This window comes from Alosa pseudoharengus, unplaced genomic scaffold (assembly GCF_046254945.1).
Source record: "Alosa pseudoharengus isolate Yale_2024_CS ecotype anadromous, Long Island Sound unplaced genomic scaffold, YU_APseudo_1.1 YU_APseudo_1.1_scf_19, whole genome shotgun sequence".
Taxonomy (NCBI): domain Eukaryota; kingdom Metazoa; phylum Chordata; class Actinopteri; order Clupeiformes; family Clupeidae; genus Alosa; species Alosa pseudoharengus.
Window position 1 is genome coordinate 29,528,106 of NW_027468657.1, and position 23,980 is coordinate 29,552,085.

Sequence of the window (23,980 nt, forward strand, 5' to 3'; positions counted from 1 at the left end):
TATTTGATGGCTACGGCAAGTGATGAGCATATGATGGATGATTTTATACAGACGAGCTCAGAGGTTTCCCTCTCCACTGAACTCCCATCAGTTTGTGACGCAGTACTTCCAGAAACAAGCTGCATGTGAGACAGGAGGAGAGGGAAGGGGGGGGGGGGCAGAAGAAAGTGAAATATATGAAATCGTGTTGCAAAATACTCAAAACAGTATCTGAAGGTTGAGTCCTCACACTGTTTATTCTCATGTCTCCTAGCACCAAGACACAGTACTTCAATTGTGCAATACATAAAAAATACCATTGTCAAAAATGTGAAAGGACTATGCGTATTGTAAGTGGTAATCAGTGAGAGTTGTATTTGCAATGCATTTTATATCAAAAGACATTTAAGAGGATTTGTGCTGGATCTGACTCACCTCTTTTATTATTTTTTGGCAAGCTCTGGTCAGATCGTGTGAATCCCTGGGAGCGAAGTTTGTTTGCTGCCGCAAGCTTCATCACCACTTCCTTTAGGCCATCCACCTGAAGTTACAACAAGACAGTTCCTAACTTTGAAATCGTATCACTGTGGCACCACTTCAACAGTTCATTGTTGTGCGTAAAGACCGATTATGAAGCTGGTCATGATAGAACTTTCCGAAAGAGGATCTTACCATGTTGCTGATTTTCTCTTGTTCAAAAGATTGTTTCTCACCTGCAAAATGAGGACAAAATAGTGACAATGAAAAATGTTGATCATGACATTGGAATGGCCTCTTACACCTATCTAAACCACACGCTCACCTTTCCCCAGACTCTCTCTGCCCTGGTCCAGAAGTAGGGGGTAGATGCTTTTGACTCCTCTCGACTCGCCTGCATCTCTGCTCTGGCTCTCCTCCACCTCCTCCACCAGTTTCCCCAGCAGGTCTGAGAGGACGGGACACAATGGCATCAATAAAGCCGCCCACCTCTGCTTTCTTTAGAGCTCACTGGCTGCACCACCCGTGATAAAAAACGAGCAAACACTCTGCATGCAGGATAACACTGAAGCCATTAAAAGCGCTAAATGGCAGAGTAGCAGTCTCCTAAATAGACTGAACTCGCAGCAGGCTGTCGTGGGAGTGGGCTGAGACATAACACGTACAAGTGAACATTGATTAAGATTTAACAGTTAAAAGCTGCAAGCTGCCAAAGAGGCTCAAAATAAGCCAAGAAATCTAGCTCCGAGATCTAAAACACTGCCTGACAGTCCAGGTATTTGTTCTGCACAATTTTATCTTAATGCTAATTGAGTTGTGGGTGTGGGAATTTTCTAAGTTATCAAAGCCTCACATTGTACCCTGATCTCTGTTGAATGATTTCTCTCCATGAGCTATATATACAGAGGTGTTAGGCAGCTGGCTATCCTCTCCTTCCCACATACATTCAAGACATTCCTTTCATTATCCGGCATTAATGTTATCACCCCTTCAAGTTTGAGACTCACAGTCTTACAGTTTAGACAATTTAAAGGAGCAGGAGACTTCTGATCCAACTTTTTCAGCTACACCACTACAGAAACCACATACAGTAACTACAGAAATGATTAAAATCCTAATCATGTCAATATTTTAGCACTGTCTGTAAAATGTTTTAAATTTCATAAATCATGAAACATATATCTTTTAATACCTATACACACAAAAATACAGAATTATCAAGGTAAACGAGTATGAAAGAATCAGTAACAGCTTACCCTCTTGAGCTTCCAGTGGTGTATCTGAGTAAAGTGGAAAGGCGTTACTACTCCATGTGGAGCACATCACAGCCAGGAAGGACAACACCGCGACAGAGATCATGATGAGAGCACCTCAGGTTCCAAACTACCTTTCCGTCCGAAACAGGACTTGACTTTTATATCTGCCGAGGCCATCTGTCCCAATGCGATCAATACATTTCATGTCACCCCATCCCGGCATTAATGGTTTTGACACGATGAGTCCCCCGTCATGGACGCAATTCAGGTTGCACTGCCAATTCACGGCCTCCCTATCTCTGCTTGCACAGAGAGACACCTAACAAATGTTTACTCTTCAAAGCCAGTCAGTGGCTGGTCAGCTAAATTTTTCATGTCTGACACCATTTTTTCCCCCATCCATTGACTTTGGGTCTGCCGTCACACATAAAGACTCGTGGCTGTGTCGAAAAAGAACCATCTCCTGGGCAGCACAGGGCTAATTGAGGTTTGGGGGACCAGGCCCTAAAACCAAAGCCTTTTGTCTTTGCCTGTTATCTCATGCATGATGCGTTTGATGTCCCCTTGGTTTGTGTGGTGATTTTTCCGTATTGCACCAGGCCTACTAGAGCAGACTAACACCACACAAATCAGCCAACAGATCAGCAAACAAAACAAAATCATAGTATTAGTTGTGGTTACTGAACGCAGAGATCACTATCAGAATCACTATCAGAATCAGAATCAGCTTTATTGCAGGTTTGCATAAACAAACAAGGAATTTGACTCTGGAATTTGACTATCTAATAAATACGTGATGACATTTAAAAAAACAAATTGCTCAAATAGGCCTAGTACAAAATACACCAAGAATTTGTGGTAAACACCCATGACCCTGTTTATAAGGGTTTTTTAGACTGGTGGGGAATGTTGTCAACTGTTCATCAAAGGTGAAGGATGCTTAATAAGAAGGAGAGGGCGCTTCACCAAACTCCAGAGTGTCGTGCCGTGATGGATCAGGCTGTCTGTGGGCGTCTGAGACTGCAGCTGAAAAGGGCGCATCACTCTGCAGTTTCTCATCTGTGCAGGCTGTGATGGAGCACGGAGAGAATCTGCAGAGGATGACGCACACAGGGGGAACATAGAGGGAATATCTCCTCCAAATCTGAAAGAATATTCTCTACTTCAGTGGTTTTCTTCTTACAGAATATACTCCATGCATATGAATGGTTAGAAAACTATGTGTTGCAATGATATGTAATATGAGCAATAATGCATGTCTGGTTATGCCAGATCTGAGGCCATACTTTTTCAAAGTAACTGTCTGTCTGAATCTATTGGTGAGATAGTCAGACACCCAAAATTATGTTTTTTGATCCCTTTGATCCTCAACCCCACATGTTAAGGTACCTTTCCAAATCTAATTCTCACCAAAGCTAGATTTTAGGTGAAGGTGGTTATTTTTTGATACGGCCAATTTTTAATTGCTGATGTGATTCAGTTCAGTCGGCCTATCTGTCTGATAATGTGTTTACACCGTCTGATAAAAATCAATCACCTTAAAATCAATTACCCCATTCAGACAGCACACCAGAAAACAATTAATCAATTAGTGTCCAGATTCACCACATCCACAACTATAGATACTGTCCTGCTTTAGTTTAAGAAAAACTATGCAGAGGGAATGTGTTGGTTCTAATTCTCTTATTGTGTTGTTTATTTTTCGATACAGCCTTTTTAATTAATGGTGCGATTTATTTCACTATCTGTCTGTGTCTGCGATTCTGTTCAGTATGTATGATGTTGTGTCTGCGGTTTTGTTCAGTGCCAGCATGGCTTTACTTAACTCCATGGCAACATAGGACTACAAGACTTCATGTTATGCTTTTCATAATGTTCTCCTCATTATTTAGGATATAACTTACATCTAATAGTTCTATAGGCTAGCCTACTTCACATCTTTTCTCTACAATTAACATTAGACATTGATGTTGCAAACCACGTTTAGATAAAAGTGTGTCATCACATAACCTACTCACTTATTTGGTACTATGGTAAAAAGAAGCTGACAAGCCCCCTTTCAGCCTCTTTGGTACCGGACTGTAATCCAAACTAAAAGTAATCAACAGTTGTCAGGGGTACGCCAGTCTTTTGTCGCAAGCCATCAACAGAGCTGAAAATGTGAAACTCTCAGCAGCATTTTTTGACGTTTCAAACAATATTTTCCCTTTTAATTTCAATTTCATTTGAATTATTAATATCTTAACCTAAAATCTCGTAACATTCAAAGCCCATGAAGACAATCAGACATTTATTGCACAGACAAGGTTTATTGCACTCAACATACAAACAATTTTTTTTTGTTGATTTCAAAGCATTAGGATGTCCTTGTAGTAAGGGTGCCATGCCTCTGGATCACCAAGTAAAGAAAAAAACTCAACACATTAACTAAAATATAACACAATTTTATGGCCCCATAAGTCATGATCTCTTGTGAAACACTTAATTCTCTTTCAAATTCACAAGAAGTAGCTAATAAACCCGTCTCGGGCCTCTCCACCATGAAATGGTGAATATGTACCTTACAAATAAATGGATATTTTTACATCTGAGCTACAGGGTTCACAATGTCCACTTATAAATTGTGATTTAATTTAACTCATGACTGTAACTCATATCAGTGCAGGGAATAAACCATTAGACTGGTGATTCAACTAAGGTAAGAAGGCAATTTCACAGCACAGTTCTGACCCTGTTTCAACATAATACTGTTAGTCTGTAAACAACAGGGTGATTAAGAAACAACAAGGATTAATTTTCTTTTCCCTATCCAATTTCCACCAAAGCAATGTAGAAATAACATCAAAAAACAAACAAACAGAACACTGAATGTTTTTGGTATTACTATCAAATACTTAATAATTAGATGAATCTATTGTCACAATACTGGCAATACATACTGATGTGTCTAAAGTGCCCAAGAAATGTCAATGTCTAAAGACAATGGAAATGTATACAAACATGAATTCATACTAAAATTACAAATGGTATAGGCAATAATCCAAATATTTGTGATAATAATTCACTAAGGACAGGTACTGGGCCTATACACTCTCAGCTAATAGAGAACCATTTTTTCTATCCTTTTTGCCCCCCTTGACTAAACATAAACTCAAATAAATAAACATGTATCGCCATAAAATCAGAAAACCCCATTCAGACAGCACACTGGAAAACTGGCATAACTTAGTGTTCAGATTCACCACATCTACAACTAAATACTGTCTCGCTTCAGTTTAAGAAAAGCTACGCAGAGGGGTTGTGTTGGTTACGTTAAGGTCAGGGTAATCAATATGTCAGATAATAATAAAATATACAGGCATACTGTGCTTTGATTTTTGTAAACACACAGTGTGTCCTGTGCACAGTAATTTAATTAAACCTGCCACACAGGATAAACTTCAAAGAAACGCAACCTCAAACAATTGCATTTATATTTATCTAAAATATAATTATATGTATTGGGCAGTTATGTTTTGCTCTGTACAACACCATTAAGCTACCACAGTAAATAAAAACACTAATATAAACAAAAATGGTCTATTCCGGTTAAGTCTTTACACTTTCATAAAGACATGCAGTCCTTCAAGTCACCAGTCCATATCACAGAGGTAGGCCACCTATGCTTTGGATGATTTCCTGTTTATCCAAAATGAGTAACAAATAAATAACCTGTTTAGTGTTTTCATCAGTGTCATGATTCAGTAATGTCGTTTCGTCCATTAATATCATTTCAATTTCTAATGTTCCAGATCAATAAAAGTACAAATGAAACAAATGTCTACCATAAATGGCTGAAGTAGTGTCATTTCTTTACATGGAAAAATCAACAGAATAGTTTTGTTAAAGAGAGAAGCTGCAAGTGATCCCGCATAAGAAGTTTGGTGTAAATCAAATGAATGAGGAATTCAGACTAAATCTGAATAATCTTTTCTTAATTCCACTCAGATCTGAGGTCATGCTGGAGTAGCATGTTTCTCACATACATCAGGATATTTGAAAGACTATAAGACCAAAGAGAGAGGAAGTGTGCAAGTGAGGAATCGGGTTTTGGGAACCGAAAGTGTGATGGCTAAATCTTCTCAAAGCAGATGGAGCAGAGGAGGAAGATGGCGTAGAGGAACATCAGGCCCAGGCCCAGGCGCCGGTCCAGTTTCCAGTGGTTCAGATGCACACAGAGAACCTGCAGCCAGAGAAAGACAACAGGGTAAAGGAACAAGGACAAGGAACGGCTAAACCCGCCTCTTCATTCAGAGTTAAACCAGTAACAATGGAGCCGACAGAGATGTTAATGCACTGACTACGGTAACAAGGAAGCTCATACTTACAGTGAGAAACACAGAAGCCAGGAGTAAAATGACAGAGTACACCAGCCCCTTACTGTTAATATACACCTGGTGGAAACATGAAAAAGCAACTCAATCAAAGGCCTGAATCTTTAGGTGGAGGTAAATATAACAAGACACACAGGGATGCTCTCATGGGTTGTAAGGTTAGGAGAGGAGAGGTGAGAGGGGGAGAGAAGGGAAAAGAAGGAACTGCACTTACAACAGAGCCATAGTTCACCACCAGAGTGCGCAGGAACCATGGGAAACCGAGTCCCAGAAGGATGTCAAAAATGTTACTGCCAATGGAGTTGGATACGGCCATGTCCCCCATACCTGAGTACAGGACACATTCAGGACTCATTGTGCAGCTACAGCTTGGCTGCAAAAGGCAAATACTGCTCTGGCATCCCAATTAATCCTCATCCTCAATAGTTTGTATTTTAGTATATTTAGTATGTTTAGTATATTTTTTATCTTCTACAGTCCTTATTGCTTAGTTGTGTTTTTTTATATTATATACTTTTAATTACTTTTTCTGCTGTTAGTGAATGTGTGTGTGTATGTTGTCTGTATGCTACTGTGACCTTGAATTTCCCCTAGGGATCAATAAAGTATCTATCTACTACGGATAGCCCTTTTTAACTAGTGGATGCATACTTTTGTCCTCAAATCTGTTGGTGAATCAGAGTTAACAAATTAAGGTGGCATGATTCGAATGAACTCACAGGGATATGTAACAGGCATTTTGCAGTTCATTAGACAGACAGCCTACTGTATCTTTAACAGAGTGCCTACAGTGAGCTATCCAAGTACTGTGCTGCCTTTCTATAAATGTCTAAGACGGATAAATAGAGCTGCTGTGCTGATTTAATCTTTTGGTGTTTGATGGTAAGAGTACACTAAATGTTGTCCTGATTAATTAAGTCTAATGCTATGCCCTCAAGTGCTAAACTGGATGGAAAATCTATTACTAATGAACAAGAAATTGAAAAGGGATCACAATATGACACAGCCCATACCAATGCTGAGGCGGGAAGAAACTGGAAAAGAAGTGTGTGTGTGTGTGTGTGTGTGTGTGTGTGTGTGTGTGTGTGTGTGTGTGTGTGTGTGTGTGTGTGTGTGTGTGTGTGCGCATGATGAAAGTTACAACACCTTGTCGGGCAACTATGAGACTGGCGATGCAGTCAGGAACGCTTGTGCCTGCCGCCAAGAACGAGATCCCCATGACAACCACAGGAATATTCAGCGTGAAGCTGATAATGGTGACCTGAGGACACACACAGACGAGAACAGGTCGCTCACAGCGCAACACAACGTGAGTCACCATCACTCCCAAACAACACTGCATGCGTTTCTTTTCCTCCCCAATACACAATAAGTCTGACTTACACACTGCTTCTATCATTGCAGACATTTGCCAAGCATGTATTTTGAGATGAGCCAAATACTGTAGGTCTCCTCTCCACACATGTGGTCACTGTGCAGATGTTTAAAAATTTAGCATTTTAAAATATGCATGAGCCCCTCGGCGTAATATAGATGTTTTTTTAGGGGGCTGCACTAGCCTGTCCAGTCTAATGGAAAATGCAGTGACCTCGTAATGTACGAATGTCCATATGAATGTCGGGGGCCTCACCATCCAGACCATGAGGTAGGAGAAAATGGCTATCCAGAGGGTGGAGGCCACAAAGGTGACCATGAACCAGCGCTCCCAGCGCGGGAGCACACAGTTAGGCACAGTGCAGTAAAGCAGGAAGCTCAGGGGCCAGGAGAGGAGCCACTTCACCCGCTCGCAGCGCCCCTCTGTGGACAGAAACGGTAATCACATCAGTCTGGAGTCGATGCTCAAAGACAGTACTTGTTGAAGAGCACTGTGTCAATTGTGTCAAAGATGCCTTTGATATCAACACGCTGTATTAACATGCTGTATAGTATCAGCTGCCATATGACATTATTCATTACGGGACTTAAATAGAGAATTACTTTTTCAAATCTAATAGTTCCTTAGACCTAACTTCCATTAAAGCTGAATAGGTCAATTTAGGCTCAATTAGATCTTTCTCATAAGATGGGTCCCCTGTTACAACGATATTTATAGACAGTGCTGGTAGATATTACATTGTTTAATACTTAGATTCTAACCAAATGTGCTACTGACCTAAACTTTGAACAACTATAACCCTGCCATACCTAATCCTGAAATGTCTGTTTTCATTGAAAATTACATTTGTTCTGGAAATGATATGTGAAGAAGGCCTCGTAGTCAGTCCACGCCTGGCATACTGAACCCCCCCTCAACCCCCTTGTCAAGATGGTCACCACATACAGGCACATAAGAAAGCAAACTCTTAAGGAAAAGGAATTAAGCTGATTTGCTTGCCTCCATTTTTTCAGAAGTGCTTTAAAAAGTATTCTATACTATAACCCTGCCATACCTAATCCTGAAATGTCTGTTTTCATTGAAAATTACATTTGTTCTGGAAATGATATGTGAAGAAGGCCTCGTAGTCAGTCCACGCCTGGCATACTGAACCCCCCCTCAACCCCCTTGTCAAGATGGTCACCACATTCATTTGTGGTCCCTTAAATCCATTTCTATTCAGAAGCTGTTGTAATGGCATACAGGCACATAAGAAAGCAAACTCTTAAGGAAAAGGAATTAAGCTGATTTGCTTGCCTCCATTTTTTCAGAAGTGCTTTAAAAAATCAAGAACTACTATTGTGGCTCTCTGCCACCACAGGCACAGCCATCAGTAGATTGAGAGGGGAAAGGATTGAAAAGGCAAATCATAGTTACTGAACCACAGCCAAATATCTACATAAAGCTTGCTGTTGGTGCAGTTCCTTGAGATTAAGAGATTGGATTTATCCATCTATCAGTAAAGCTAGTCAGATATTGTCCTTATAAATAACATCCTTCACTGATTACATGTATTTTGTGGCCAGTAAAAAAGCTCCATCATTGAACCATCTCCATTCAACATTCTTTCAATCATTAAAGCTCCTTGTCTGCTAGTCCTCTACTTGAGACTTGAGAGCTCTTCTGATGGGACAAGAAGTGGACTCTGGAATCAATCATTATCTAATTTCCTGAGTAGTAGTAGTAGTAGGCCTAGTACTAGTAGTAATTTTAAGTAATTTTAGTTCAATGCCATATCAGCATCTATGTCTATCATGGCAAAAAGTTATAATAAAACAATATAAGTGATTAACACAAACAAATAAAATGTCATAGTGTCAAGTACTTTGACATTAAAATCACTGTCTTGTGGTACTCAGATCTTAATAAGGTAAAATAAATAAATTTGCCTTATTCTCACGGCAGCCATTGTAAACCAAAACAAAGCTATGGGGTACACTGACTATATCAAACGTGTTCCCACCACCTACTGGCGAATGCATAACACAACAATCCTCTGGTTTGTGTACCCCATAGCTTCACTGGAGAACGCTTCACTGACAAGGGCATACTACAATATTGACATGATGGGAGTTCTTGACCCTTTAATATAAAATGAAGGGTAAGCCTTAAATGTCCATACAGCACCTTTGAACATGTCTTGTTTGAAAAGAAAATAATAATCTGTATTTGACAGTAGGGTTAATTTCACATATGTTGTTGTTAAAACATTCATCCCATTCCGTTTGCCACTTATTAGAGATATAGGAGGTCGATACAGGTCTGAGGTCTGAGGTAGGGATTTGACATTCAGGGATTTCTTCATTGAGGGCTCTCTTGGCAGCAATGTCTGCTTGCTCGTTACCAGACAGGTCAACGTGGCCTAGGACCCAACAGCAAAACAATACTCGAATTCTGACTTTTTAAAAGTTCCAGTTCGTCTGAAATGCAGACAATCATTGGATGATCAGTCTTTAAAAAATCCAGTGCCTGAATAATTTCCTGAAAGGGCCAGCTATTAATATTTATCAGCAAGGTTAAAAAGGACAAGAGCACTCATTTACGAATAAGTTAACATATAAAAAGCCCCATGTTTAAGCTATTAGCCCCACCTGGCAGGGTCAAGGGCCGGAATGGCTGTGCTTTCTCCTCTTCCTCCTCCTCCTCCTCATCATCTTTGGGCTGTGCGTCGACCACATTCAGGGCCCCCTCTGGCCCCCCACTGTCTTCTCCCTTCTCTCGGGGGTCCTCCAGGGGCGTCCGCTCGCTCTCCAGGGTGGTCCCGTTCTCCACTGCCCAGGGAACCCCCTCCGCCCCGGGGCCATCGCAGCCCGGGGTGTCCCCGACTCCACCACTGCTGTTCCTGATCAACCTCTGCCTCTGTCAGACCAGCATGGACAGACATCAGACAACGAGGAAGAGAGAGAGAGAAAGAGAGAGAGAGAGAGAGATAGACACAGGGAGAAGAGAGAAGATAGCAAAGGGTGGAGAAAAAAGAAAGAGAAAGAGAGAGAGAGAGAGAGTAGGAGATAGACAGAGGCAGAGATCAAGGAGTAAAGAGAAGAGGGTCGTGTGCATAAAGAGTAACAAGAGGTGGTCGAGTGAGAAAGGACCGCATCTGTAAACAGTCAGGATGAAGAGGGAGTAAACAGTCAGGATGAAGAGGGAGTAAACAAAAACACGGGAGGAAGCACAGAGGAAACAAAAATGGCCTACTTCTGTGGGCACCAAACCCCCGTGCGGAGCAAGCGCTGGGAACCTGCATGCAGTAAAGCATGACAGCAGCTCAGACAGCAGCGGCATGGAGCTCATGGGACATGAAACCGCACGGCAAACAGCGCAATGCAGTGAGCACGACACAAAAACATGCCCCCCTGAACACAGGCAAGGGAGGACCAGCACGAGAACATGCCCCCCTGAGCACAGGCAAGGGAGGACCAGCACGAGAACATGCCCCCCTGAGCACAGGCAAGGGAGGACCAGCACGAGAACATGCCCCCCTGAGCACAGGCAAGGGAGGACCAGCACGTCCCTCTGCTCCCACTAGTCTCCATAGCAGTACGCAGAGGAGGGCTGTGGTGACGGGTACCAACTACAGTCAAGCAGCATTCTTTCATTCACTCACTCATCCATCATTTTCATTCATTCATACCTCCAACCAAGCACCATTTTCATTCACCATTCATCCCCCTCCCTCCATCAATTCATCATTTTCATTCATTCATCTATCTATCCATGCATTCATTCGTTCATTATTTTCATTCTGCATTCAGGATGGCATGAGGAGAAGTGATCTTTCAAAGGCCTGTTTCTCTCCATATGGCTATATGTGGCTTTTGATCTGCAGGAGACAGACAGCCAGACCCAGACAGCAGGAGTCCACGGCTCTCCTCCCTATCACCATCACAGACACTCGAAACACCACCTTCTCCCTGTCTTTGATCCTCAAAACAGACTACACCTCCGAGGCATCATTAGACAGGAGAGAACTCTTCAAACGCGGCTGGACCAGGTGAAGCTGAGAGCGCTCGGACAGGGGCGGTGGGGTTTTTGCAATGGAATAGCGAGCGAACGTGAGCCGCTAGCCGTTACCTCGGTGATGAGCATGCGTCCGGCCATGCTGAGGCGCGTGCGGGGGGAGAAGTGTGGCGTGATCATGATACGGAGGCTTGCCTCAGAGAAGGAGAAGGTGTGCGGGTGTTGGCTCAGCATCTCGTCCACCATCACCACCGGAGACTCCTTCACTGGACTCTGGCCTGAGAGAGAGAGAGAGAGAGAGAGAGAGAGAGAGAGAGAGAGAGAAAGTAAGAAATAGAAGTAAAGAGAATAAACAAGGAAGAAATTCAAGAAGAAGAAAGATGAACTGGCATTCGCAAGAGGGGAAATGGAAGGTAGAAGGTTTGGAAGGTTTTTTGCAGGTGAATTGCTAGATCAGTGCACAAACGTACAAGCCAAACTCAGTGTCAAGTCATGTCAGAGAGGAATAGTTCAGTCTGCAAAACCAAGAAAACAGTGGAAATGAAGACACCCTGCAGGAAGCCTCACTGTTTGATTCTTTCTTCACTTTTTTGTACTTCTCTCTTTCGTTTCGTTTTGTAGCCCCCCCCCCCCCCACACACACACACACACACACACACACACACACACACACACACACACAGCAAGCAGAGGGGTAATGACTGACCTTTCTTGAGCAGAATCATGGAGGTGTCGCTGTGTGGGCCTGCCTCTCCCACGGCTCCGTCTCTGCGCAGGCTGCTGAGCAGGCACGGCTGCCCCGGACCCCCACAGTGCTGCTCCACCCAGGCCCAGATCTGACTGTTAAACCTGCACCATCACACACAATCACACACACACACACACACACAGACACAGACACAGACACAGACACAGACACAGACACAGACACAAACACACACACACACACACACACAAACACAAACATAAAAACACAAACGCACACACAATTACACATCCACACACACAGGATCACAGACAGACAGGAACGTTTACAAAATTGGAAAAGACATATTATGAAACCAATACCTTTCATCTAAATGAATATGAATATCATTTTGGATCAATTAGGTCATGCAGGTATAAAGTTAGAAAAGAAAAACAACTATGTTCTCAAATGCAGTATGGAAAGGTTCACTCACTTCATAATAAGGATATAGATTCCATACATAGAAATAAGGAGAAGAGTCTCCCACCTGCAAAAGTTTTGAAAAATAAAGGACATCGTCAAACTATTGGGTCCTCCATTGGTAACATAGTTGTAACTGACCATGCCCCTATAGAGTTTGTCTTATCTAGCAGAGAAGGAGTGAAACCTTTACTTAGGTGGCGTCTAAACAACTCGCTATTACAAAACAAGGGTTATTGTGAATATATAAGAATAATAATGAATGACTTTTGGGTTTTCAATGAAGGTTCTATAGATGACGTTGGAATAACCTGGGATGCTTTTAAGGCTTATGTAAGGGGTCGTCTTATTCAGTATAGCTCCTCGATCAAAAAAGCTCAGAGGGATACATTGTTGAAATTAGAACAGGACATTAAGGTACTTGAGAGACAACACACACAACATCCTGAGAGGGAAATATGGAATAAATTAATTAAGCTTTAATAATAATAAATTTGAGCTGAACAGCTTATTGCAGAAAAAAGTTGAATATGCAATGTTCTGTTTGAATCAGAAATATTTTGAACAAGGTGAGAGAACAGGCAAAATGTTGGCACATAGGGTTAGACAGATACAATCTAGTAATTTAATTCCCTCTATATTTGATAATAATAATAAGTTGACCACCAATAAAAAGGAAATTAATGATGTTTTTACTAAATTCTATGAAGAGCTATATACCTCTAATGGGCCGGTCGAGGAACTGAGGCTGTCAGATTTCTTTTCATCTATTAAAACTCCTAGTCTGACTGACGTTCAAAGAAATTCACTGGAGGGAGAGATCACATTAACGGAAGTTAGGCAGGCAATTAATACTCTTAGGTTGGGTAAGGCTCCTGGCAATGATGGAATTCTATCAGATTTCTACCCGTCTTTTGTAGACGATCTGGCTCCAAGACTATTAGCAGTCTATCAAGATGCCTTACTAGGTTGCCACCTAGTATGAGGTCAGCAGTGATTACATTACTACATAAGAAAGGGAAAGACCCACAATATTGTGGAAATTATCGTCCAATTTCGTTAATTAATGTAGATGAAAAAAATATTTCTAAGATACTTGCTGCTAGACTTGAGAAGGTGCTTCCCAGTTTGGTGCATAGGGACCAGGTTGGATTTGTTAAAAGTAGGGATGCACCGAATCCAGGATTCGGTTTCGGATTCGGCCGAATATTGGATTTTTTGACGGGGTTCGGTTTCTGCCGAACCTTAGAATTTTCCCCCACCGAACCGAACCCTACGCTTACACTATGCGCGCTACGCTGGTCGACGTCATGACGCCGCCGTTGATTATAGGAAGGTGTTTACGTAGGTGGCCCGTTCGAATGCAGTAGCTCAGGCTGTGTGAGTGAGAAAGTGAAAATGGAACTCGTGAGCAGAAAAAGTGTTGTTTGGCAGTACTTTCAGTCCAAAGAAGGTGATTCTAGTCGAGCTACATGTTCAATTTGCAATGCCGTTTTGTCTCGTGGTGGTAAGGACCCTAAACAGTACATAACATCGCCGCTGTTAAAACATTTGCGTATGAAACATTCGAAAGAATACGAGTTGTGCATCCGGCTGTCACCTCTTAATGCCGAGCGTCTTGTTTTCCTGAAAGGGAACATTCATTTCATGTAAGAGGTTGAGGTTAGCCTACAGGTTACGGTTATAGGTGTGTGATTAGGCCTACAATTTTGTGTTATATTTGGCTACTGTTAATCGTAGTTTAGCTGTTCCAACCAAAACAACAGCAGTTTTTTGAGTAATTGTTCAATAGCCAACCATTAGCTAGTCACCAAACATTTTGATTTAAAAAAAAAACTTTTATTTGCATTGTTGCACTTTGGTGAAAACTGAAAGATTTTGGTTTGTAGCCTACTTGGTTGCACTTTGGTTTGTACTTTGTACTTTATGGGATTAATACTCATATTTTGTATAGGCTATTGGTTGGATCTTGAGATGGCCTAATTGTCAAAATAGTCATCCTGGCCTAATGTTGCCTTTTTTACAGTTAAAATAAAATTAAATATACACTGCTGTGGATGTTATTTACTTCATAAATGTGCTTACTGTGTTAATGGACTGAGGATGGAGTAGGATTCGGTTTCGGATTCGGCAGAATCTTAACCAGTGGATTCGGTATTCGGCCGAACCCCAAAAATCTGGATTCGGTGCATCCCTAGTTAAAAGTAGATGCTCAGCTGACAATCTACGCAGGATATTACATATTTTTTTGAAGAGCAGAAATAACTTAGATCCTGTTGTTGCCTTCTCCCTAGATGAGGAGAAGGCGTTTGACAAAGTTGAGTACGCCTTTCTGTTTTATACATTGAAGAGGTTTGGCTTTGGTCCGTCCTTTATGCAGTGGTTGCAGTTAGTATACACAGATCCAATGGCTACTGTTCTTACCAATGGGATAATGTCACCATCTTTTAATCTTAGTCGTGGCACTAGACAAGGTTCTCCTTTATCACCTCTCATTGTTGCCCTATTTCTGGAACCTCTTGCAATTGCATTGCGTGAATGTAAATGCATCCAAGGTGTACATATGGGCCAGGAAGAACACAAACTTTTTTTGTATGCGGATGACATTCTTTTGATCTCAAGTAATCCAGACGTGGCAGTACCTGCCATCTCCTCAATTAGTGATTCATTTTCTGACATTTCTGGCTACACAATTAATTGGTCAAAATCAGAGGCCATGCCTCTTTCGAAAAAATGTCCCCCAGCTATTAGAAATACATGGCAATTTAAGTGGATGCCTGCGGGTTTGACGTACTTAGGGATTAAACTGACACCTGGATTGGATAATTTAATGCAAGTGAATATTTCTCCAGTGATTCAAAATATTCAGCCTCTTTTGCAGAATTGGGTAAAAATGAATTTATCCTTATTGGGCAGAATTAATCTGGTTAAAATGATTATTTCCCCCAAGATCCAGTATATTTTGTATATGCTACCCTTAACATTTCCGCAAAACTTGTTTAAGCTTTATAATACAGTTGTAGAGGGTTATGTGTGGGCAGGCAAAAAGCCAGCTTTCAATCGGTCCAAATTATATGCTGCTAAAGATAGTGGTGGTTTAGCATTGTCTAAGGTGGACTGGTATCATTATGCATTTTCTCTCTCCCAGTCATGGGCAGATTATAAACCTTCGGGCCCCTGGGCCCAGATGTATTAAGGGCCCCTCACTAATAGTCGCATATGTGGGAGGGGGGGTTTGGGGGTCCTCCGCCAGAAAATTTTTAATTTGTTTAATGTGATTTCCTGTATTTTGGTGCATTTTGGGGATGGCCAATACTAAATTCAATCAGATTCATAGCCTACATCCTGATTTGTAGATATTGAGGCAATGATTCTATGCAAAGGCTTGGGCTTCAGGGCCCCCTGACCTCTTGGGCCCCTGGGCCTGGGCCCGGTAGGCCCGTGCAGTAATCCATCCCTGCTCCCAGTTACATAAGATAAATAACTCTCCTGAGCAGAGGCCGTCATGGGTAAAGTCGAAGAGGAGCTTGTGGCTCCTACATCTTTAGAGGCCTTCCTCACTCAGACAGGAAGGCCGGTACCCTTTAAAGATCCAGTTTTGGCTTTTGTACAAGAGACTTGGTTGAGATCTCACCAATTAATTATTACCAATCCTTATTTTACCGCTAAAGCCTCCATTTGGTGGAATAAAAAAACTATTAATAGGTAAGAAACCATTTATGTGGGATGCGTGGGTCAGCTCCGGAATTAATCAGCTCGGGGATCTATTTGGTCAAAATGGTATCAAATCATTCATTGAAATCAGACAAGAATTTAATCTTAATCAAAGGGAATTTTTACAAGTTAGAGACTGTATCTAAGCTATGTTACACACTACCCCAGACCCTCCATCTAGTATCCAGGAACTATTCCTAATAGCTGGCAATAATAGTAGTAGTAATAGAGCATCTAAATTTTATGAGATCATCAGAGAGGTGCGATCGCCCAATTTGGAGGGGTTGAGACTATGCTGGGTGTAAGACTTCGGAACTCAGATTCCAGAAGATGGCTGGAAGAAGCTTGTTGCTTCCTGGTACACTTGTTCGTGGGAAACACAGCTTATCCAATATAAATTACTCCACAGAAGTTATTGGACCCCTAGTAAACTCGCCAAACTGAAATTAGAAGACAGGGACACCTGTTGGAAATGTCAGAAAGAAACTGGGACTTTAGTTCATATGCTATATGACTGTGGAAAAAATTATCGCCTGTGGGATGGGATTATTACTCTCTTGAATGGTCTTTTTCAACTTAATCTCTTGAAGTCTCCAGCTTTATGTATCTTGGGTCTGTTACCAGATAACATTAATCTAACTGAAAGACAGAGGCTATGGGTATGACTTGCAACCATAACAGGATGTAGGATAATATTGAGGCATTGGAAGTCATCTGAGTTTTGTAGTTTTAAGGAATGGATTGAGCTAATGACCAAAATGGCTTTATATGAGCGGGTAACTTTCAGCGTCAGGGGGAGAGAAGATATCTTCAATCAGGTCTGGGCCCCTTTCTGAATTATTTATTATATGTCTGCTTAGATAGATAACTGATACTGGTATTATATTGGATGTAACTGTTTGATATACTCAGAGGTCTATGTTAATGTAAGTTTGTAGGCACTTTGTTCTTGTTTGTTTTTTATTGCTTTATCAAAAAAAAAAAGACAGGGAACTGACTGTATGTTATTTTCACCTGATGTCTATTCTCTGTATGTTCTGCTGTCTGCCAAAAACATTAATAAAAATAAAATAAAAAATAAAGGACATCTTGCACTACAAAATATCAGTCAACACCTACCAAAGACCATCAGAAAATAGATCATTACACACTCTTGACTTGCAAGTGGTGATTGGTGATTAAAGTAGATGGAAACAATTTATATATTCACATTTGGTACATTTCTACATGATTCTGGTTCAGAACTCTTCCCTTGATCAGGAAAATTCACTTTTTTCAATTTGCAAAACACTGTAGATGAAAACATATACTGTACATATGCACGTTTTCTTCAGCCAGCTTTTCATGAATACAGTATGTGTAGAATATACAAATAGGCTGAAAGGAAGCCCAGCTATTATCATTGTCTGGAAGATACAGTCATAAAAAAATGGCAACACTTACCAGATTACCTTCTCATCATATATTATCTGCAATAAGAAGTTATACATTACTCTTAACCCATTTAGGAAATATTTAATCTAAAAAGAAACATTTTAATATCCCAAGATGTCTCACCAGAATCAAGGCCAGCACTGAGAAAATGTAATAGATGGAATCCCGGAAGAGTGGCCACCAGGTGAGACAGATGGTCTGTTGGGACAATAAGTCTGAAAGTAACACTAGCACTTTGCATTGAGTCAAGGCATGCTGTAAAGAAAGTATATTAGCCTACATATGCAGTGTATTAAACGTTCACGTTATTCACGTTTAAAACATCTACAAGTAGAAAACGCTCATTACCTGTCCAGCAAAGATCCCACATACTCCAATGATGACCAAGATGTTGAAGACGGCAGAGCCCACAATGGTACTCACCCCCACATCCCCTTTAGTGATGAACACACCTAAGGACAGGACAGGGCAGAGCACAGCGTCACTGCAGGCCAGCTGGCTGCCCGAGGGTCTCCCTCCTCTAGTAGATTTCACATAGAATTCCAGAAGTCCACTTTTACACAGAGCCAGTTCACTTCAGGAAGGTGACCCCTTCCTTTTTACTTCATGATACACTTTGGTCGGTAAGCAGGCTACATAATTATGTAAGATGTAATAACAAGTTAGCTACAACTCTATATTTATTTATGGTAACAAATCAAATATATGTATTCGAATGTATTTATTGACTTTTGACATGTAATACATCAACTCAAATCTGGAATTAGCGCACCAACCAATCAGAGATGTGAAGAGCTCAGGGGCGGAGCTTCCTGCAGCCATGAAGGTGGCTCCTGCCACATCCTCACTGAGGTGCAAATTCTGAGACAGGAACAGGGTGTGGAGAGTTAGTCATGACAGCAGCCATTTAACTTCATGAGACCAGGGGGATGATGAGAGAGAGGGGTGGGGAGAGAGAGAGAGAGAGAGAGAGAGAGAGAGAATGTCACCCCATGGGGAGGAGAGGGAGATTAGTGAATATGTCATAAGTACGTCATATGTTTGCAAATATTTGATGAAGGGTAGAGGTGCTGAAATGGAGATCTCACCTCTGAGATTTTCTCCAGAGAAGGAACAAAATAAACATCACAGACGATTGCTAGGGCATAGAACATGTAGACAACCTGTGAAACAAACAGGGAATATGGTCAGCTAGACATGACAGTCTGTGAACAGTTACACATACACACCCAGGGTATGTACATTTCATTTGTGATACCAGTTATCAGTAAACATGTATCCAGTAATGCTATGGATTTGTATATGGTCCACATTCCATTAGTATGCTGGCCTTGCCCTGTCATCAAAGTATTTTATACAATTCAACATGCACCAGTTTGGCTGGTGCAAAGATGCTTTATAATATTTCACTACACAGTACATTTATTTGGCGACACTGTCCACATACACTAATGACTGTTCACACTAATGGGTTCATAATTCATTCATATGGTTTGGGTTGTGTACCACTCACACAGAGAGCATGCAGCAGCAGTGCCCCATGCCTCCTCTGCTCCTTGGTGAAGACATCCTCAGGGAACTCATGGATGGCTGAGAGAGAGAGAGGGGGAGGGAGATAGGAGATGGGGGGAGGGAGAGAGAACAGGAGAAAGTGAGAATCGGAAGAGAAAGGAAAGATGAGTACCACATTAGAGACCATTAGCTACAACCACAGTAAGAGAGCACAGGCCACAAGAACGGCTGCAAGAGAGCTTTAGGAAAATTGGGAGAGTGTGATTGTAGGTTCTAAATTCTGCCTTTCAGCACCTGCAGTTTGGACTCTTACAGACGTTAGCCAGTTCTCCTAAAATTACACGCCCGTTGAGAGCTGTTCTGGGTCAGAGAAAATTAGACCGGGAAGTAATCTTAAAATACTCTCACACGTCCACCCCAGACTCCCAGACTCAAGTCATAAAGAAGATTTTATCTTCTCCTGTCAACAGGTCTGTGTAACAATCTTTATCTACAATCACCTATAAAGGCTCATAATACATTTTGCTCACAATAAGAGGCCATCCATCATCACTATCTTTTGTGCCTCGTTAAATAACTGCCTGCATTTTTCCACAATGTCTGAAAAAAAGCGCTTTATCCCTCAAGACCCCCCCCACCACTCGACCCCATCCCCCACATACTCTACATGGACCAATTTGGACCTCCAGTCTGCCTGTCAGTGTGATTCCACTGTAGGCTAACGATCTTCCGCTAAGGGTTTCTGACAAGTCAGTCTGATGTGGTTGTTGCCATGGTGACCCTCGCTCTTTATCCCAGTCAGGTCCTCGTCTGGCCAAGGAGGTTCTGGGCAGCTTCAAGAAGTTGGCACAGGGGTGTGGAGAGGGCACCAAGAGGAGAGCAGGCACTGGACAACACTGAAACTATGTACGTTTGGTCCCCTTCAACAGCTCCACAACAAGTCATGTGAAATGAGAACGCCATGTTTTTGTGTAGATGCTGGAGAATGCGATGCAGTGAGCTGTATGAAACCACAACAGGCAGAGAATTTGCCGTATATTCGTTTTGTTGGGGACAATCAGCCACTGTGCTGCTGTGGAGCTTAAGTCGGAGGAGAGGCACTTGTCCTCTCAGTATGTCCTCTTTGCTCTGCTTTGGTATAGAGGCTTTTTGTTGAGTGCGGACACTACGGTGCCGACTGACTTGGGCCAGTCTTCGAGCCAATTTAAAACACTCCTCTGAGCTCAGCGAGGCAGGCAAGACTGTCTCCAGTATGAAACTACAGCAGGGGGCTGCGCCAAAAGAGGTGTTCAATACAGAAGGGCCCACTTGAAAACCAATTTCAGATTAGTTTGAGAGAAAAAGCCTCTCAATAGATGGGGGAATAACAGCCGTGCCACAGAACAATGTCAGAACATATCACTGACAAAGAGAAATAAATATGTATTACTGTTGGTGCCCAGTGTGACAACCTTATGTCATTCCAGCAGACATTCCGGATCCTTGTATTTCCACTCAAAAATTCAGCGGCTAAAGAAAAAACTAGAACTAAAAAACTAGAAGAATTTTTTTAATATAATAATAATTCATGGAGAAAAAACACATGTAAAAGTACTCTTTTTTTGGCACATTGCCAAATGGAACCCATGGTATTTCACTATACCACTCTTTGGATAACCCAGTGTGGACTACATCTGATTCTCTGTGCTGATTGTGGCTGTTCTGCAAAGCCTGCCTTCCACTCATTGTGTCATCTTAGCCAATCATCACAGCCGAGGATCAGAGGAGAACAGCACCATAATCTCTCTGCCAACATCACTGACCAAATCAAGGCTTTCAAACACTGAGAGAGAGTGGGTAAGAGAAAGCGAGCGAGAGAGAGAACGAGAGAGAAGTAGTAGATATGCACTGATTACGAGCCTGATCAGCAAAGGGGTAAAAAGGGAGGGAATGACGTATTTCTCTAAAGTGCAACGCTTTGAATGCTCAAAACAGACTTCCCTCTGTTCCGAAATTAAGCATTCTGTTGCCTAGGAACACGGGCCTCAAAGGCGCTTTACTGTGTGGAAGCCAGCTGTCTGGTTTCTTTTACAAAATAACAGAAGAGGGATGGAAAAATAGATAGATTGAGAGAAATGAACATGGAGACGTATACATTTTTGTGTCAGAAGAAGACTGGGGTAGAAAAGAGAATCCAAACCTGATCTCGGTGTGGCGCTGGTCTGGTTCTCTACCACGCTCTCCTCCGCAAGGCTCCTACTAGACCACCCAGGGTCGGCACCCTCAGTGGAGGGGTCTGAGAACTCTGAAGAAAAGTGGTGAGAAACGGCTATGATACCTACTGCTGATAAACCTGCACATTTAAAATGGAATAGGAATAGGATAACTGTATACACATAGGAATATAACAATATTTGATAGCCGTTGAAATAGTGATCGTTAGACATCAATCTAAAGTGTGAAGGAGTTTACGGAGTTAAACACACTTTACAGCATGAACTTGTGTCACCTCTCAACACATTATTTGAGTAAAATCTTTATACAGCCTCTCGCTTTGGGTTCCCATGACAACCCTCTTTAAATCCAATGATGTAATGGAGGGAGGGAAGTTGGAACCAGAACAACTTGCTAAAATGGCCCCTCATTTGCATATGTAAACGAATAGCATCCCAAAAATAGCCTCAATTGGCTGACAGCTTACTGATTAACATGTCTGTCTGGATACACGTCTTACTTTTCATCCAATCAAACTGCTGGAACAGAGTATGGCAATCAGCTGTTCTTGACAGAGAGAACACTTGTGGAAACCACATGATAAAATGCATTGAAATGTAACTTGAAGTTCGGGTGTAAGCATGTATTTTTATAATGGCATGAAGAGCTTAATTTATGCATGCAGTATATTAACTGACCCAATAATGACTACTTGGCTGAAAACCATTAATATGCAAATATACTGTATCCAGGCCAGAAACATGGCAAATTAATTATAAGGGACACCCTTCTATTTTTTTCCACTAAATTTATTTTATTAAACTTTATTTCTGCATCTCCCACAGGACTTCAGTATTCTTCAACAATTTAGTGAGAATGATGGAGAAGTGCTTCAAGGTGATGAGAAGAATGTTACTTTTATTGCAGACATCTGTTTTATTATCATTGTCAGATTGATCATCCAGTGAGGAGTCACACAGCTATTTTTATTGCTTGCATAATATATATTTCAAGCAATTTCTGCTAATGAATGTTCAGCTTTTTATCCTATCTTTTGTCTTATGTGTTTTCAAGGGAAATCCAATGAATAAAAAATAGTCTACATCATTCCAATGGAATAAGATAATTTTATATACAGCACAAAAATCAGGTGTTGTGAGAAGAACTACTGAGACTAAATATACACGATTATGCAAATGTTATAGTTCATTCTGCCACATAATATTTTCAATCTTAGCCGATGGCCAATCTGAAGATTTAGGCAACTTCTCCATCACTACACAAGGGCCAAGCATGGACAGGGTCCTTAAACATTCCAGTGTCCACAGAACACTCTTTACAGATAAGGGCTCTTGTTACAATACCTTTATCACTGTTCTCAGCAGCGCCACTACTCTGTTTTAAGACCAACCCAAAGAGTGTCACTGGTACTTTATTAACGAGTTCCTTTAAAGTGAGTCCTTCTATGTGGCAGTTATGTTGCTGAACTGTATGAAAGGAGAACTTTCAGGTTTTGGTGAGTCACAGGTGTGTAATCTCAACTGCGAAGGTGTGTTATTGCATTATCAGTGGTTGCAGTGACTAAAGTTGTATGCACATCAAGGACAATGAATGGAATTATTTGAGAGCAGATGATTCTCTTAGAATAGGCTAGTCTCACAAAACCTATGCATTGTCAGTCTGTCAAAGAGCTTGTGTTTTGTAATAAGGTAATGCCGTGGAAATTACTTAATTGAGCAGAGAAAAGAAAGAAAAGAGGTAAAGAAACAGTAACCTGAACTGAAACGTGGTGTTATAAACATAGCACCCAAAGTCCCAGTCTGTCTAGGACAAGAAAACAATAGCAGGCACCATCTCAGAGGTCCTGTCAATTGTTTTATGGTCACTCTCAACATGTCAAGTTATTAAAGCAGGCTGCCACCAGTGGTGACGTTGCTATTGATGTGTGGGGTGGGCGCATGGATCTTGCACCACGCAGTGCAATAGACTGAATTTCTAATCAAACTAATACAAAAAAAGGTTTTGATGTGAAATGATTGATGATCAAATTTAACGGCACAACTGAAGTCATTACCAGAATTAAAAACGCACCTGTTACTTGAAGTATTTGGGCAAGCCAGGTGAAGGCGATCAATCCAGCCCCACAGAAACAGACTCGTCCTAAGTGCCGCCTTCGTCTGGCTCCAAACGCTGCCTTCATCACGCCGCCGGCGCCAAACGCTTCTCAGAACATGTCGGTCTCAGCGGCTGCCTTGTTTTCCTTGTCTACTCAACCTAAAGCTTTCCTCCAGATCCTCCGGTAGATCAAATTGTTTATGTCTCCAACCACGTCTGTCGCCTCAGCATCATCTGCTCCGCTTCTATAATCTCATTCGCAACGCAGCATATTTGCAGATGTGTAGCCTACTATTCATGCGTGTTACCAGGGTAAAGTGCTTCAACCGTTTTGTGGAATAAAATGAAACGCAAAAGACAGTAGATGCCGTCCGCCTCCCAGTCCTTC

General features: G+C 41.6%; 2 protein-coding genes across 2 annotated transcripts; both read right to left on the reverse strand.

Annotated features, from left to right (window-relative positions):
• Positions 1–87: 87 nt before the first annotated feature.
• On the reverse strand, positions 88–1,815 carry urp1 (urotensin-related peptide 1). The gene is made up of 5 exons (XM_076292960.1): positions 1,713–1,815; positions 803–904; positions 652–692; positions 415–520; positions 88–119 (listed from the first exon to the last, which is right to left on the reverse strand). The coding sequence occupies exons 1-5, from the start codon at positions 1,813–1,815 to the stop codon at positions 88–90; spliced, it is 384 nt and encodes a 127-aa protein (XP_076149075.1).
• A 3,859-nt stretch (positions 1,816–5,674) lies between these two features.
• On the reverse strand, positions 5,675–23,677 carry slc24a6a (solute carrier family 24 member 6a). Its single transcript, XM_076292772.1, has 17 exons — positions 23,569–23,677; positions 21,464–21,559; positions 19,286–19,362; positions 18,861–18,935; positions 18,549–18,633; positions 18,121–18,224; positions 17,896–17,970; positions 17,782–17,807; positions 12,638–12,691; positions 12,163–12,305; positions 11,571–11,734; positions 10,091–10,358; positions 7,716–7,882; positions 7,232–7,346; positions 6,300–6,412; positions 6,080–6,145; positions 5,675–5,934 (listed from the first exon to the last, which is right to left on the reverse strand). The coding sequence occupies exons 1-17, from the start codon at positions 23,675–23,677 to the stop codon at positions 5,824–5,826; spliced, it is 1,848 nt and encodes a 615-aa protein (XP_076148887.1). The 3' UTR covers positions 5,675–5,823.
• Positions 23,678–23,980: the final 303 nt, after the last annotated feature.